Source organism: Panthera leo, chromosome B1 (genome assembly GCF_018350215.1).
Source record: "Panthera leo isolate Ple1 chromosome B1, P.leo_Ple1_pat1.1, whole genome shotgun sequence".
Taxonomy (NCBI): Eukaryota; Metazoa; Chordata; class Mammalia; order Carnivora; family Felidae; genus Panthera; species Panthera leo.
Window position 1 is genome coordinate 145,975,225 of NC_056682.1, and position 16,253 is coordinate 145,991,477.

At 40.2% G+C, this 16,253-nt stretch overlaps 1 protein-coding gene and 1 long non-coding RNA gene across 8 annotated transcripts in view; one reads left to right on the forward strand and one right to left on the reverse strand.

Annotated features, from left to right (window-relative positions):
• Positions 1 to 16,253, forward strand: part of LOC122218156 (cytochrome c oxidase assembly protein COX18, mitochondrial) — a 46,932-nt gene that overhangs the window by 8,531 nt on the left and 22,148 nt on the right. For 6 of the 7 annotated variants that reach the window (XR_006201892.1, XR_006201889.1, XR_006201890.1 and 3 more), the window contains 3 exons: positions 1,804 to 2,541; positions 7,152 to 8,060; positions 8,536 to 8,641. Coding sequence is in view for 1 of the 7 variants with exons in the window: in XM_042936208.1 (XP_042792142.1) it covers positions 1,804 to 1,977 (174 nt within the window). In the remaining 6 variants the exon portion in view is untranslated. Of the gene's footprint in view, positions 1 to 1,803; positions 3,544 to 7,151; positions 8,061 to 8,535; positions 8,642 to 16,253 lie in introns of those variants that run through there. The other variant, XM_042936208.1, reaches the window with a different exon arrangement.
• Positions 11,679 to 12,785, reverse strand: LOC122218158. Its single transcript, XR_006201899.1, has 3 exons — positions 12,632 to 12,785; positions 12,185 to 12,289; positions 11,679 to 11,779 (listed from the first exon to the last, which is right to left on the reverse strand). It is a non-coding gene; the product is annotated as an uncharacterized LOC122218158 (long non-coding RNA).

The following is a 16,253-nucleotide window of genomic DNA, read 5'->3' on the forward strand; positions in this document are numbered from 1 at the left end:
TGTAAAATACCCTGTGAAAATAGAATAGTACAGAGTCATCGCATTTCTGGGGGAAAATAATACCAGTTATAACTAAGGAAACTCCCTGGTCAAATAAGATAGGAGCAGTGAGTTTTCCGTGAGGGATTGGGTTTGAAATGGGTGACAGATCTACAAAGCAATGTCTTAAGTACCCAAAAGTTTATTCTCTCCAATATAGGAAATTCAGAGTTAGGCAGTTTGGGGTAGAGCTGGTATAGCAGCTGCGTGAAGATAGGAGAAACCCATCCACCTTCTCTCCCTGTGTTCCATCATCCACAGCCTGTAATTTCTATCTGTAAGGCCACGGGATGGTCATGATGGCTGCTGGAGCTTATCTTGCAGGATTGGTAAAAGGGTGCTTCAAGTGCAGTTACCCTCTTTAAGGAGCCTTGCCAGAAGTCACACCCAACACTTGTGCTTACGTCTGACTTACATGGGTCATAACCTAATTGCAGAAGAGGCTGGCAAGTAGTCTTTTTTTTTTTTTTTTTTTTTTAAGATAGCAGTATACCCAGCTAAAAAAGAGAAGTTTATTACTAAGGAAGAATTATTCTTAGTAGGCAATTTCAGGGTAGTTTTTGTGTCCTGGGTAAGTTCAGATGATGATGATTGCCAGTATTTATTTGATATTGACCTTGTGCCAGGCACTGTTTTAAATGGCTTATATATTTTAGCTCATATAATTCATCCAGTGTGCACTGAAGTGGGTGCCATTATAATCTCCACTTTAGTGATGAGGAAACAGGCACAGAGAGGGTAAGTAACTCACCCAAGGTCACTCATTTATTAAGTGATACTTAACATCTCTTAAGTATCTAAGGCACATCCAGGCAGTTTGGCTCCTGCTCATAACTACTATGCTAATCTCCTTTGAGGATGTATTACGTTTTGCCCCTAAGAATTTACTTTGGAACAAAGGCAGGTAGGTCACCTACTGTGCTTAGCAGTCTCTGTAAGTTATCACATTTTTTCCCCCCCAGCAACCTTCTGAAGTAGGTATAGTTCAGTTCCCATTTTATAGATGAGGAAACTGAAACAGAAGGAAAATAACTTCCCCAAAGTCAAATAAATGGAATTCAGATTCAGGCAGTTCTACTCCGGGACCTGGACTAAACCACCATGGGGTCATGCCCCTGGAGCCTGATCACATTCTGATGCCAAAGAAAAGTTTGGAACAGGGATGTATGTATGGGAATATTTTGAGAGGCTACAGAACTTAGCCCTTGACCTAAATAAGTCACCCTGGATGGAAGTACAAGAGAAAGTGGAAGAGAGACTCTCTGACAAAGGCTAAGATGCTACATTCCTGACTAAGAAACTGATTACTGGGGACATTATTTATAGACGATAGATCACTGTGTGGAGGGAAATGGGATCCAGGGAGCCTGAATGGCTGTGCCCCACAGTACCCTACCTCCAGTACAGCAGCTTGTCAGGACTCTTGTTGGGGGAAAAGTGTGCTGTATTGCCAAAGAAGGGAGGTGACATCTGTCTTGAATCTCTGCCTGGGAGATGCTCTCTGTCACCCACTTTCTATCATGAATACCTCTCCTTTTGCTTTCTTTTCACTTTTTGGTCCTTTCAGCCTCCTTTCTTACTTACTAGATTCATGACAGGTATCTAATAGCCGCTACAGGTCTTGCTCAGTCTGGTGCACTGCTATTTGCACTGCTATTTACAGAGATTGTAATTTTCCTTTTTTATTGCCTGTCTGTCTCTGGACGTCAGTGTTCTTGGAGAATGGAGAAGCACTAACGTTCACGTCCTTTCTTCTCTTTACAGTCCATTGTCCTCTACTGGTTGTGCTCCAGCTTCATGGGCCTTTCACAGAACTTGCTGCTGCGTTCTCCCAGGTTTCGCCGACTTTGCCGAATACCATTGACCAAGTCAGATTCAGACACTCCTTATAAGGACCTCTTTGCTGCCTTTTACGCCAAGTTCATTTCAAGAACATGAGAGGCTTTCCAGTAATTTTGAAACAATTGGAAGTATAACTATCACACTACATTTAAGTTTAGAAATTCAGATGTGATTTAATTTGTCTTTATTTAAAATCATGAATTGTGTGAAGTACTGTGGGTTAAGATATAATACAAAAGTAGAATCAAAGTGTCTGGTTCTGCTTATAAAATTACAACTTGCTAGAGGTGCCAAAACTTTGGAAAACAGGATTAGATACTGAATGATGTTAAATTACACTGACCAATCTCATACATTAAAGTTTTTTAAAGTAAGAGAATCCAGTGAGGTGATTCTTAAAATTTTGGTGGTGTGGAGGATCATAGACCCGTTTGCACATCTGCTAAAGCTATGGTTTTCTTTTCAGACAAATCCTGGAACTCACAGTATGGGGGCCTTCATTGACAACCCCTCTGCCCCACACCAAGGCTCTCTGGTGATTTCCTGGTTGAGAACTCTTATTCTCATGGAACATACAATGATGAGTTAATGTGTGACTTTTAAAAAATGGACTTAAGATACATTCAGTAGAGTAGTCCATACAAGAAAGTACCTAATATGGTAGGTGATCTTGCCTTAAGACCTGCTCTGAAAAAATACGAAATGGGTACATTCCTTTTTCTATAATTTAAGACGTCTGGAATAGAGTACAGCACTAAGTATTGCTAGAGCCCAGAGTGGAAAATCTTAAGCATTCAGTTTATTTAGTCAAAGGAAGAAAACTGGAATGGTGGCTACCTATTGTGGATGTGATTTTATAAACTTTTTTATTTGGAAGATTAAGTACTCTAATGGGTTTATTATGGTAGACATATAGGTGAAATTAACAGGTAGTATAAATGGTAGATCCAGTTGTTTGATTTGAAAAGATGATAAAACTAATTGTGGAATAATTTGACAGTTACTTAGGAAGGTGATAAATTGTAAGTTTTCATTAAGTTGGAATGCGAATACAATCCGAGATGCCCTGCCATCCCATCTCATGTTTTACAATAAAGTAAAAACTAAAGCAAAATCAATTCTTTCTTAAATAATGTCTATTACATCTTAGCCATTTTGGTTGCCACCTAATTGAGAATTTAGAGGTAGCATTTAGGATCTGGTTTTCTTTTCTTGACTTCCCAGTCCTGGGTTGTGACTGCCCTATTGATGGAACTGTCTTTCTAATCATAGTGAAGGAATTGAAACATATGTACAGTCAGTCCTCATTATTCACAGATTTTGTATTTGCCAATTTGCCTACTCGCTAAAATTTATTTGTGACTCAAATCAGTACAATGCTTTTGATGCCACAGAGTGGCAAAAAAATTGAGTCATTCGAGGTACATGTTCCCAGCTAGGTCAGATAAGGCAACACTGTGCCTTCTTGTTTCAGCTTTCATACTATATAACCAAGTGTCCTTTACTTGGTCTATTTAGTGCTATGTTTTTTCTCATTTTTGTGCTTTTTGTTGGTGATTTCGCTATTTAAAATGGCCTCCAAGTGTTGTCATACTGAAGTGCTGTCTAGGGGCGCCTGGGTGGCTCAGTCGGTTAAGCGTCTGACTTTTGCTCAGGTCATGATCTCGCAGTTCATGAGGTCGAGCCCCATGTCAGGCTCTCTGCAGTTAGCAGGAGCCTGTTTCAGATCCTCTTGTCTCCCTCTCTCTCTGCCCCTCCCCATCTTGTACGCTCGCGCTCTCTCCCTCTCTCCCTCTCTCTTTCCCTCTCCCTCCCTCCCTCCCTCACCTCTCTCAAAAATAAATAGATATTTAAAAACAAGTCAGTCAATCAATGAAGTGCTAGCTGGTTTTCCCAAGCACAAGAATGCTGTGATGTTCCTTAAGGGGAAAATACCTACATTAAATAAACTTCGTTCAGGCATGAATTATGGTGCTTTGGCCATGAGTTTACTGTTAATGAATCAGCAATATATTTTATTGAATTGACAAAAACGTGACAAGAGGCTTGCGGGAACATGACCCTTTTTTTTCTCTTGGAGCAATGGTTTATGTTCACTAAGTCAGTTTTTGTGGTAACTTTGTAGAATATAACAAGAATTGACTTTCTGTAATGTGCAATCAAGGAAGCAGAGGCAGAAATGGGTATGGTAGTTGTATTATAGCAAAAAGAGGAAAGGGAGTTTGAAATATTGGAACAAGTTGACTCTTGGCATGTGTATCATTGTGTACTGATACATACATTTTTCTCATAATGGGGTGAAGGAATTCAGCCCTCTTTCCCCATCTTACTCTAAGAAGTTGTCACTTTCTGAAAGTAAGAAATAAAGGAATGCTGTAACTCCCTTTTCCAGTAGGTGAATCTGCTTTCATGAGCATGCTTTTCCTTGTTTACTCTGATTCCTCTTGATTTCTAAATATATACTTAACATCTTTTTTCATATAGATATAATTTCCTATTGCTCTCCCATTTTCCGACTTCTTGAATTGCTGTTACAATGTATGTAAGTTTATTTAAGAATATTTCTCCCAGATCTCAAAATAATTTCTGATAGGGTTGGAGGTAGCTGGGATCTTGGAAAATACTCATGAATAAAGAAAACTGATACATTATGAACAGAGTTGAATTAGTCACCTGACTTCAGGCTGGTAAATATTCCTCTCATTTCTTTCTCTAGGCAGAGTTGTTAGTAAATAGCAAGTCCTAGTTCAGAAAATTTCATCTGTGGTCTTTGCTCTTACTTCCCCAGCAGTTTGTCATAGTCTGGAGTGTTTCCCAAGCCTGAGGTCAGGGGAGGTGGGTACTGGATGCACACAGAGGACACACATGCTGTTAAGATCCCTTGACAACTTCCTGTTGGATGCTTCTCTGTCCTCTGCCGCTGAGGGACTGGCAGAGCTCTGTCCTGGACACTGCAGAGTTCAGGAAATCTTTCTGTCTTTTCAGATGGAGAGCATAATCTATTTGTGTGTGTTACCCTTCCTCATTTCTGGAAGTCAGTCTTTTTGTTTGTTTGTTTGTTTGTTTGTTTGTTTCAGGTGGGCCTTGTTTTTGTCTCTCGCCCAGATTCACTTTTTTTTCTGGGTATGACTCAGCCCAAGAGTTAGGAAAGAAACAGTCCTGGATCTGTTTATATTATACCATGATGATACTGGAGCTCAGGAGTATGTTAGGAGATGGAACTGTCATACCCAAATAACTAAATTAGTTTTCCCTGGAACCTCTGTAAGAGAAAACCCGAACAGTCCTGTCTTGGCCAGATGACATAGGTGGGAAGAGGAGGCTCACTTAAGTTAAAGGCAAAATCCTTGATTGCCACCTTCACAGATAACCCAGGAGAGGATGGAGAGCAAACCTTTCTAGGTACATTTAAACGTGCTCAAGAGCTAAAGACCAAACCCTACCCCCTCTCAGAAGAGGTATAGCTAGTTCTAGACTATATTGGGGAAATTGTAGTTTCTGAGGAAAAGTGGGAAAATGAGGGCCCACATAAACCTTAGTAATTTCTCTGTTGTGCATGTATGCTTCATTCATTCCGTGTGTCTTCATAGGTTTCTCCTCTGAGGATCCCAAGAATCCCCCCGCCTTTTTTTTTTTTTTTTTTTTTTTTTTTGAGATTCAACCTGTTAAATTGCTTCAATACCAGAGTAAGCCCTGAAAGCAGTAGGAACTCAGATCCTAGAAAAAAAACTGAAGCATGTAGTTTGTTTTTCTCCTGGGATGATAAGTGAAGTTACGACAGAATGCAGAATTTTAAATTTCAAGTATGACCTGTGAATCTGCGCAAGAATTTGGGTTTCTGTATTAAAGCTAAATATGCAAATGTGATGTAAAACCTGAGACTGTAGTTATAACAGATCATTACCGACACTTGTCTGTTTTTGTGAGCTGATTCTACCAGAACAAAGATTATCTGGAAATGCTGAGAATCTATAGAAAATGTTCTGAATGAACCTTATGGATATATATAGTTTAAAGTTGTAATAACTGATATTTTCTAATTATTTTTGTTATCTTTTCTTTTTATATATTCTGTATTTTATGAAATCAGTATTTAGCTTTGGGACATTTGAATTTGTGTAGTATGAAAACCATAGATATTTCTGAAATTTTGGACCTGTGTTTAAACAAGTAAAATAAGTATACTCATATATATTTTTAATATATTCATATATATAATATGTATGAATTTTCGTTCATGAACATTTCAGGCAAAACCTGAAGACTTTGGGGGTACCTGGGTGGCTCAGTCGGTTGAACGTCTGACTTCGGCTCAGGTCGTGATCTCACGGTTTGTGAATTTGAGCCCCGTGTGGGGCTCTGTGCTTACAGCTCAGACTGGAGCCTGCTTTGGATTCTGTGTCTCCCTCTCTTTCTCCCCTTCCCTGCTCACACTCTGTCTCTCTCTCTCTCTCTCTCCCTTTCAAAAATAAATAAACATTAAAAAAAAATTTAAATAGAAAACCAAAGACTTTGAATTTACATGTATTCTTTGCTAATTATATGAAATACAAAGGTACAAAGGTACTCTCTCAAAATCTTTTGAAAAAATGAAAAACTGGTACTGTGGTCAAGCTAGTGCTAATTGGGGGCATTCTTTGTTTTTCATCAGGTTTTGTTTTTTCATAATGTTGATCAGATTTTTTGCTTCTATAATTATTACTTAAGGTGTTTCTGTACCCATATACATATACTTTTAAATTTTAATTTGAATATAATTAACATACAGTGTTCAATTGGTTTCAGGCATATAGTATAGTGATACAGCAGTTTTGTACATTTTTTAGTACTCCACATGACAAATGTATTCTGAATTGAATTGGGGGAAACCTTTAAACCTGTAAACCTTGGTATGATAATACATTACATTAAGTTGGTATAAGTATCTTATATATTTCAAGATTTATGGTATCGTAGCTTGCAAAAAGCAAAATAAGTTTAAAAAGCTTGAAAAATCAGGGTAGTACTTAGCAAATGTTTAAAATAATGACAGTATATAAAAGTACATTAGTTTTAATATTACTAAAATTAAATGATGGGTGAAGAATTAGCTTATTCAGCCAGAGAGTGTGCATAGGAATTATGTATTTGTAATTATGTATTCAGTCCTTAGAGAATGTAAGTAGATCATATAATTGTGAAATTAGATTGTTGTGCAGAATTCTGGAGACCGGGGTTTTGAATATTTTACATCATCTCAAAGTACAGTAGACTTTTCTCTGTTCTGGCAGGTGACAGCCACAAAAGAAAGCCACCTCGTAAGAGCTTTGAACTATCAGCGGCTGCAATGCCGACAAAGCAAACTGAAATAAATGAACCAAACGTCATCAGATAAGGACAGACATTGTCATGGAGAGGCAATGGTGACTCTTGAACAAAAACAAAAGGAATGATGAAAAAATCTTTATTCAGTAATTGTATTGCTCTAATGTTGCATTGTTATTTTGGAACTCTTATTGTTAGGTAAAATATATAACGTCTATTAGGTATCTTAAGTTTTCTTTGGATGCTGTAACACATTCCTTTATGGCACCTAGGCAACTAAGAGGGAGATGTTATTGACCATATTTGTTGGAGATTTATTTTAAAAATTTGTTAAGTGAAGTATAGTTGATGTACAGTATCATATTAGTTTCATGATATTGCAGCACAGTGGAGATACATAAGATAAATTCTTTTCAAGTTTTTCTTTTAAGATAGCTTCAGGAATCACCCCTGAGAAAGAAAGTGGTCCCACAAAGAGGGTCCTGCCTCCCTGCGGTTCACCACCACCATACTCAGAAAGCCTAGCCTTCATACCTGTTTGACTTAAGACCTTCCACAATCTCAATTAGGAACTATACATAAAAGCATTTTGGTCCTGGTTGATTTCCATCCATAGGAACATAAGACCCGGCCAATACCACAAGGGGAAAAAAGTTACCAGCTTGGCAATGGCAGCAAAATTCCCACGAATCAGCTAAACCAAGAAAGTGCTTTCATACAGAGGCCTTGCCTAGTTCTTAGAGCCATAACCTTATGCTCTTCTGTAACTTGAACGTGAGGGAGATCCTGATACAATTGCCCCAAAGGAATTGCAGAGAGAACCCTGGCCCCTTGCGTTCGATCACAGACTGCCTTCTTGAACGCCCTGTGTTTTGGTAAGTTTTACAGAGTCTTACCTTTAATTACCTAGTCCTATACCGCTGGTTTTGTTTAATAAAATGAGGACTTCTGGGTGTTGGGGAACAAAAGCACTGATGGAAAGACCTGAAATAAAACTAAAAGTACTCCTAGAAAACATCACTTCTACTGAGGTATTCAATCTAAGGTAACAAGACATTTCTATCCTTGAAAGTCTCTGCTAGACTCCAAAGGGCCAAGAATTTCATGAAAAAAGAGGCCTCCAGGGAAAGTGCCCAATTTCTATCTTTTCCATTTCTAGGAAATATCACAAGCACACTTCTCTCCCTTTGCATCCCTGATAAGGCAGTTTACATTTGTTTTGCCTTGGTTAGGAAAGCAGCACTGTATTTAATTTAGCTTTGATTTTTGTCTTCTGGCTAAATTGTAGCTCTCCAGGGAAATTTAAAAATGCATTATGAAATACACCTAACTCTATTCCTTTCATTGCAGCTGCATTTCTGCATGTTCCAACCGTAGTACAAATAATTTGAGGGATTTCTTCTAATTACAACCTCAAGCCTCCTGGATCTTCTGTGAGTGATGGCTGCTTCTGAGGGTAAGGAGTATTAAAAATGTAAATTCTTTATCTATGAGAGAGCTAACAGCTTCATATTCCATGCTTTTTAAAATTTATCCTATATGTTGCTACAGGTAGGAACCCTCATAAAGTTTTATTATAGAAGCTTCTGTTGTGCTTGACTTTCCTAATAAAACGTCTCTGGCTATATCCAGCCTGATCACCAGCCCTTTCTGTCACGTATTCTCCAGAATTTTTCTTCTTCTCATCTAGGCTTCCTTTTTCTTAACTAAGTCTTCCACTGTACCTCTACTCTCCCAAACCTTTCCTCTGTTCTTACGTCCATTATACAGTAAACAAAATTCTCCTTGCAACTCAGGATGATGGAAGGTGAAAGACCTTTTATTTTTATTAGTAGATCATTATTTCCCTACTCATATGTAAGAAAAACTTTCTGTATACACGCCAACTGGATCTACCACTTCCTACGCTTGTTTCTGGCATCTATTGGCCATCTGGTCACCCCTGTCATTTACTGGCTTCCTCTCTGTCTTCAGGGCTGCCATCACAGTGGATGACTTCAGTAGCTAAGTGGACGTCTTGGTAGGTTAGGCAGTTTGTTAGGTTCCTAACAGGATACCTGGAGGTCACTAACGAAGAAGTCATGGCCAGCTATGGGGAAGGTCAAAGGCCTGTCCTGGCAGCACTACACAAGAAGCAGGATCAAACCAGACAGGCCCAAGATGGCAGATGCCATGAAAGGAGACCCTTGGCCAAATCAGGAAGAAAAAGCTCAGAAACCCTGCTTCCCCACCACTACCCAAGTAATAAATATTCTGCCACCTACTTCACTGTAATAAAAGATAGAAACCCGACCGCCCGCGTACACAGCTCCCTCACTGGCCAGCTTAACCTCCCCTTCTCTCTCTCTGTCTTTCCCTCTTTCCTTCTTTCTCTGTGTCCCTCCCTTCCCCCTTTTCCCTCCCTTCAGCTCGCCTGTCTCCTATCTCAAAAGCGTACTTTTCGCTTTAATAAACTTTGCTGCTTGTGTTACTTGTCTGCTATGCTGTGTGTCTGTCCTCGAATTCATTCTTGTGACAAGACCAAGAACCTTTGGCAACTCCTTTGGGTCTGGCTGGGTCGAGGCTCCAGGACCCAGGGAGTCCCCAGTTCACCTGGCAACAGTCTCATCTGACAACTTTGTCACCCGGTCGTTTCACCTGCTACCTGAGATATGTTAGTAATTCCTTTCCAGTCTTCAGGACTAAGTATTTCACCAGGTGATGACAATGTGTACCCTGCAGGCCATAGATTATTGGATCTGGGTTGTTCATGTAGCCTAAGCAGGACCATCAAATCTCTAGGAAATTTAATCTAAGAGCTATGAAGACACCAAGTCAATTGGGTAATTGGTTCATGCTAGACCAGCCATCACACCAGCCCAAACCCACAGGCATGCTACAGCTAAGACTTTGCATAGAAGACAAAGGTAGCAGAGAAAGCTTACGCAAGAAGAGAAGAGACAAAATAACACCATCTTGCAAAAGAAGCTGAGACTGAGAGATCCCAGTCTCTACCCCCATAAGAGATAGAGTGGGTGGCCAAAATTCCAAAATTTGAAATTGCAGCCACGTATGACTTTCCTATTGCTGCTGTAGCAAATAAACTTAGTGACTTAAAACCACACAAACATTATCTTACAAGTTCTAGAGGTCAGATGTCTGATATTGGTTCCACAGGGGTGTGTTCCTTATAGAAACTGTCAGCGAGAATCTGGTTTCTTATGTTTTCCAGCTTTTAAAGGTTCCAGCTTATGACCTGCCTCACTCTTTCAATTGTTGGATCCCCTTTCACTCTCACCCTCCTGACCCCCTTTTATAAGGACCCTTGGGATTATTATATTTGGCCACCCTGATAATCCAGGATAATCTTCCCGTCTCAAGGGGCGCCTGGGTGGCTCAGTCTGTTAAGCATCTGACTCTTGATCTCGGCTCAGGTTATGACCTCACAGTCGGCGAGTTTGAGCCCCACATTGGACTCAGTGCTGACAGCATGGAGCCTGCTTGGGATTCTCTCTCCCCCTCTTTCTCTGCCCCTTCCCTGTGTGCACTCTTTCTCTCAAAATAAATAAAATCTTCCCATCTCAGGGTGTCTGGGTGGCTCAGTTAGTTGGGCATCCAACTCTTGATTTTGGCTCAGATCATGATTTTGCGGTTTCTGAGTTTGAGCCACATTGGGCTCTGCCTTGGCAGTGCAGAGCCTGCTTGGGCTTTTCTCTCTGCCCCTCCCGTTCTCACTCACATGTGCGCACGCACGCTCTCTCTCTTAAAATAAATAAATAAACTTAAAAAAAAAAAAGTCTTCCCATCTCAAAATGCTTAACTTAGTCACATTTTTGATCTCGTTCCTCAGGTCCAAGCACATCTTGATTAAGATCTGTGGAGGTGAACATGCGTCTTTATCTTCCATGCCACAGTGGTAGATAGTCCTGCACTCTCTACGTGCAAGGAGTCATTCCGTCTCCGTCTGCTCCCTTTGTCTTCCTATCTGTAGCCCCCTGTTTGCTTACAAGGGTGGTGGTAGGGAGAGCAGGGCAGCTTTTTTTACTCTTAATTGGAGTAATCCCTCCAATTTTTGTGTTAGCTGATGTCAGTGCCTTAGGCGGGGTGTGTTCTCTTCCATCCTCCCTTGGGCAGGAGGTTATTAAAATGCCTTACCAAGAAAATCCTGACCTTGGCTTCTGATGCCGTCCATCTCCGGGAGACTGCCCATTCTACCACTACATAAATGAGCTTACAGTGGTCAGTTGTTTTTTATGTCTGAAGTGCACAAATGCCATTTTGGGGCTTTTACCTGTCTTGCCATACCTGGTGCTACCCCAGACTGACAGATGTCTTCTATATCTCAGTGATGTGCTGAGGGATAAGACGTTCATTTCCCCCACCCCACCCCACCCCCAGCTTAATATCGCTGACACCTTGTCACTGATCCTAACATTGTTTAATGGAAGCAGGGCACACACTCAAAGATCAAAAATGACGAGGCAGTCATGCAGCTGGTAATTCCTTGTGGCCTTGTAGGCATGGCAACCCACACATTGACTCTATTGTTATTTTTGTTCTGTATGCAGAGTTGCTGACATCATTAGTGAAGTTTTGTTAAAATCCTTGGGTTCCCCTGAGGATAAAAGGGAATAGACACACACACACAAAGTCCTTCTAAATGGGACATTTCATATGGCCACTTTTCACCTTTCTATTTTTCCTTTGATCACATAGAATAAAGCAAAAATATTTTTCCCTATTTTTCTCCACCAGAAAGTTGGCATAAAATGATCCATCAGCAAAACTGTGTATGCAGATTTTATTCTCGGATTTTATGAAAAAGGTCCCTGGATACAAATTATATGGGTTTGGTAGTTAAAATCAGGTTACCACTGTGGTGGGTAATATGTTCAAACGAATGTATTGGCCACAGGAGTCACATTTCAGTCAAAATGGTCAGTTCTCTTTGGCCTGAAGAGGAATTCCTATGTGAGCTCTCAGAGTTCATTTGTTCCCCACTTACACACAGAATGCTTACCTGCAGACTTCTTCCCCCAGTAGGACCAGGAGGGAGTGACTCCACTCTTCTTCCAGTGCCCATGGCCACCAGCAGTCATCAGGAAAGAAAAGACAAAGTGGTTACCTAGTGAAAGAGTAACCTCAAGTGAAAATAGAGAAATTCGAAATCTGAATTCTTGAAGGAAAAAAAAAAAAACCCCACCTGTAACTCCCAGGAGTAATATCTCTAGTTCTCTAAAGTAAATGGGACAGGGCCAGGGTTTCAGCTGAAGTCTTCTAAGGGACAGATACAATTTCTTCCAGATTTAGTGTTTTTGTTCCACCTCAAGTAGGGTTAGCTCTTTTTTTCTGAGCTAGACCTTTATTTTATTTCAATTTTCTTTACTTGCCGTAAGACTGCTATTGACTGGTTTATAGGGTTATTCTTTTAGTCCCAGGTATATTCAGATATTACATGCATACTGACCTTTATCCGAGGCAAGGGTCTTCAAACAGGTCTAAAATGGAGTCAGTTCGGTTTGTCTGAGAGGTCAGATCTCAGGCCTGCCGCCATCAGTCAATCCTTTGCCCACTTCTGGAAGAAGGTGTTCTTTCTTGCTTTCTTTCAAGAAAAAATAGTGGGCCTGGGGAGGTATTAAATCAAAATTTTCTTCTCTCATTCAGTATACTGAAGAGAAAAGGTTTTCCTCCTCTCTTTCTGTTGTAGACAGTAACCATCCAGAGCACCATCAGCATAAATCTTGATCCAAAAATGCTGGGCTTGAGAAGAACATTCTAACTTGGGGGCAGGGGGAGGGGTATAAACTTTTTCTTGAGGTTTAGCAAGAAGGGGCACTTGACAATTAGGTAGTTTGGAGAATTAGGCAAGGGTGTTCTCCTGAGAGGGAGGAATAGTTTTCAGATTAGTAGCTATGGTTTGGGCAATTTGGATTTTATCAAGAACAGTGGAGAGCAGTGAGGGGCTAAGGTCATTGTGTAGGAGAGAATAGATAAGAATGGTTGCAGGAACTCTGGAAGCTTCTCAGTTCCTCAGGGCCTCTTCCACTATTTTTAACACATAGGAAAGCAAGAATGTTTTTGCACATAAAAAGGAGGCTATTCCATAATATTTTGTAAGCATCATATATTCACTTTCCTTGTAGCATTATGTACCTCTGGCCGAGACATAACAGATCCTTGCAGTATGTTGTGGAAGAACAAGAAACAATATTCACAATCTACCAACTCATATAATTTACAGGAGAAGGAAGAACTGTTCTGTGGTAATAGCTGAGAGTCCCGGTGTTTCCCATAATAACAGTATGAGTCCTCTGGGAAAATAGCCATTTCTTAAATTTAGAACTGCCACCACCACCACCACCACTGAGCACTTGGCTCAACAGTTGGGGCATTTTGAATTCCCAACAGAAAATACTGATCTATTTTACCCAATTTTTCCCATGCCATATTCCATATGTATCTTAATTTTTCAGGACTCCAAAATCCAAATACTCTGGTATTAATACATCAGTAATATGGTTTTGTAAGTCGGTAATTTTCTCTAATGAAACAATTATTTTTCTAGGATACTCCTTAAAAAGTGGAGGGCCTCATATTGCTAATGTTATTTCTCTTTAACATATTTTCTATCTGATTCAGTGATGGATAACACCTAAATTCCAATTGATCATTTGCTTTTCCATTGCTTAGTTTCATTACTAGGCCTCTTTTTATTATAATGGATAGCAGCCTAATTCAATCTAACTTCTATTAGAAGGGGAATCAGGGGCGCCTGGGGGCTCAGTCGGTTGAGCGTCTGACTTCGGCTCAGGTCATGATCTCACGGTCCGTGAGTTTGAGCCCCGTGTCGGGCTCTGTGCTGACAGCTCAGAGCCTGGAGCCTATTTCAGATTCTGTGTCTCCCTCTCTCTCTGACCCTCCCCCGTTCATGCTCTGTCTCTCTCTGTCTCAAAAATGAATAAAACGTTAAAAAAAAAAAAGGGGGGGAATCAATTTATGTAGCTAGCTATATATAGCTATAAGCTAGAAGACTACCTTATGTGGTCTAGGTAATGTTGGTTTTAGGCATGGGTGGTCCTGGAGCTTGAAAAATATTATCAAGACCATTTTCCTTTATCTTTCAACTTTGTTTTCCTTTGGGATGCCCTGATTCTTGTCTCAAGTGGCAGATATGGCCACTAGTAGTTCTAGGCTCATGATATTTCTTCAGTTAGTGTTTTTTATATTTCTAGAAAATGTTCCAGGAAAGACCTTGATTGGCTTATGTGGTAGGTAGATTAATGGCTTCCCAAAGATATCCATGTCCCAATTTTTAGAACCTGTGAATATGTTACCTTACATGGCAAAAGGAACTTTGAAGATGTGATTAAGTTGTGGCTCTTAAGATGGGGTGATCAGGGGTGCCTGGGTGTCTCAGTCAGTTAAGCATCCGACTTCAGCTCAGGTCATGATCTCACAGTTTGTGAGTTCAAGCCCCACATTGAGCTCTGTGCTGACAGTTCGGAGCCTGGATCCTGCTTTGGATTCTGTGTCTCCCTCTCTCTCTGCCCCTCCCCTGCTCATGCTCTGTCTGTCTCTCTTTCAAAAATAAACATTTAAAAAAAAAAAAAAAGACGGGGTGATCATCCTGGAGTATCCAGGTGGGTCTGAAGTAGTTTCAGGAGGAAGGCAGGAAGTCAGAGAAGAGAAAAGATGCTGTGCTACTGTCTTTGAAGATGGTGGAAGGGGGCCATGAATCAAGGAATGAGGTGGCCTCCAGAAGCTAGAAAGGGCAAGGAAACACACTCCTTTCTAGAGACTCCAGAAGGAACACAGCCCTGAGGATCCATAATAGATAATAAATACGTAATAAATTATTTTAAGTCACTAAACTTGTGGTAATTTCTTACAACAGTAATAGGAAACAAATACAGCTTTAATGATTGCCCATCCCCGAACCAACTGGTCAAACCTTAGTGTAAGAGTTTAGGTGTAGTACACTGCTCAGATATGGGTTATGTGCACTCCCAGAACCAGGGTTGAGGTAAGTCCAACCTAAATCACATGTGTGGAGTGAAGGAATGAATCCATCCTGTTCTTAACTACTCCGCAGCATGCATATCCGTATGTGTGTGTATTTATATACATTTATATTCTCATGATCCAATTAGCAGTCTCTTTGGCCTCTTGTTAGAGTGATCAAACACTGGTATGAAATTTCTCAGTATTTTTTAGTCTTATATGGAGGCCACCAATCCGTCATGTATCAAGGCCAATGCATTTGTGGCATTTAACCCACATATCACCTTGAAGGCAGAGGCTACAAATGTTTCATAACTCTCCTCTGTTTATAGTTCTGATACATCTTATTCTTACTCCTTATTCTTACCACAACCTATAGTCCAGATTCAGCCCATCTGGGAACCATTTTGTGCTCTGACAGATACCTTTAGCTTTCTCTATCTAGTAACATACAACATAAGCTACCTTAGCTCTTGCCCTGACCATCATAGGCTATCACATTGGTTCTGATGTAATCACTGCATATCTATTCCCCTGGTCAAATTCTGTGAATGTATCTTCCCTTTCTAGAAGTGATCCAGATTTCAAAAAGGAATCATCAGTCTAATAATAAGGATGTATATACCACTTTTCCTATATTGTAAAGAAGCTCGGTAAAGGAATTGACCTATTGGTTTTGAAGAAGGCATGGTTCCAGTCTTCTCAGTTTATATACTTACTCACTGACTTCAGTGACCAAATCACAAAATGAAACACTATTTCTCTCTCCTTATGAAGATTCCAAACCCCAAAACCACCTTATTTTGGATCCACTTCTCTTGGTACCATTTTGCTAATAATTTTGGTTGCCAAGGTGGATTGTCTCTTAGCTCAGTTCTTTTTTATGATTTGCTTCAGGCACAACTTGACACTCACATGCCCCTGGGGACACTCCTGTGGGAAGCTGTGAACTATAACTTGGTCACTCTGCCTATTATCTTAGAGATAGAAAACTGATGATAAGGAGAAATTGTTAAAGGAAAGTTGGGCACTTGTTCCAACATGGCTTTTTTTTACCACTGGAGAAATGCAGGTGTCTGCTGTTAATT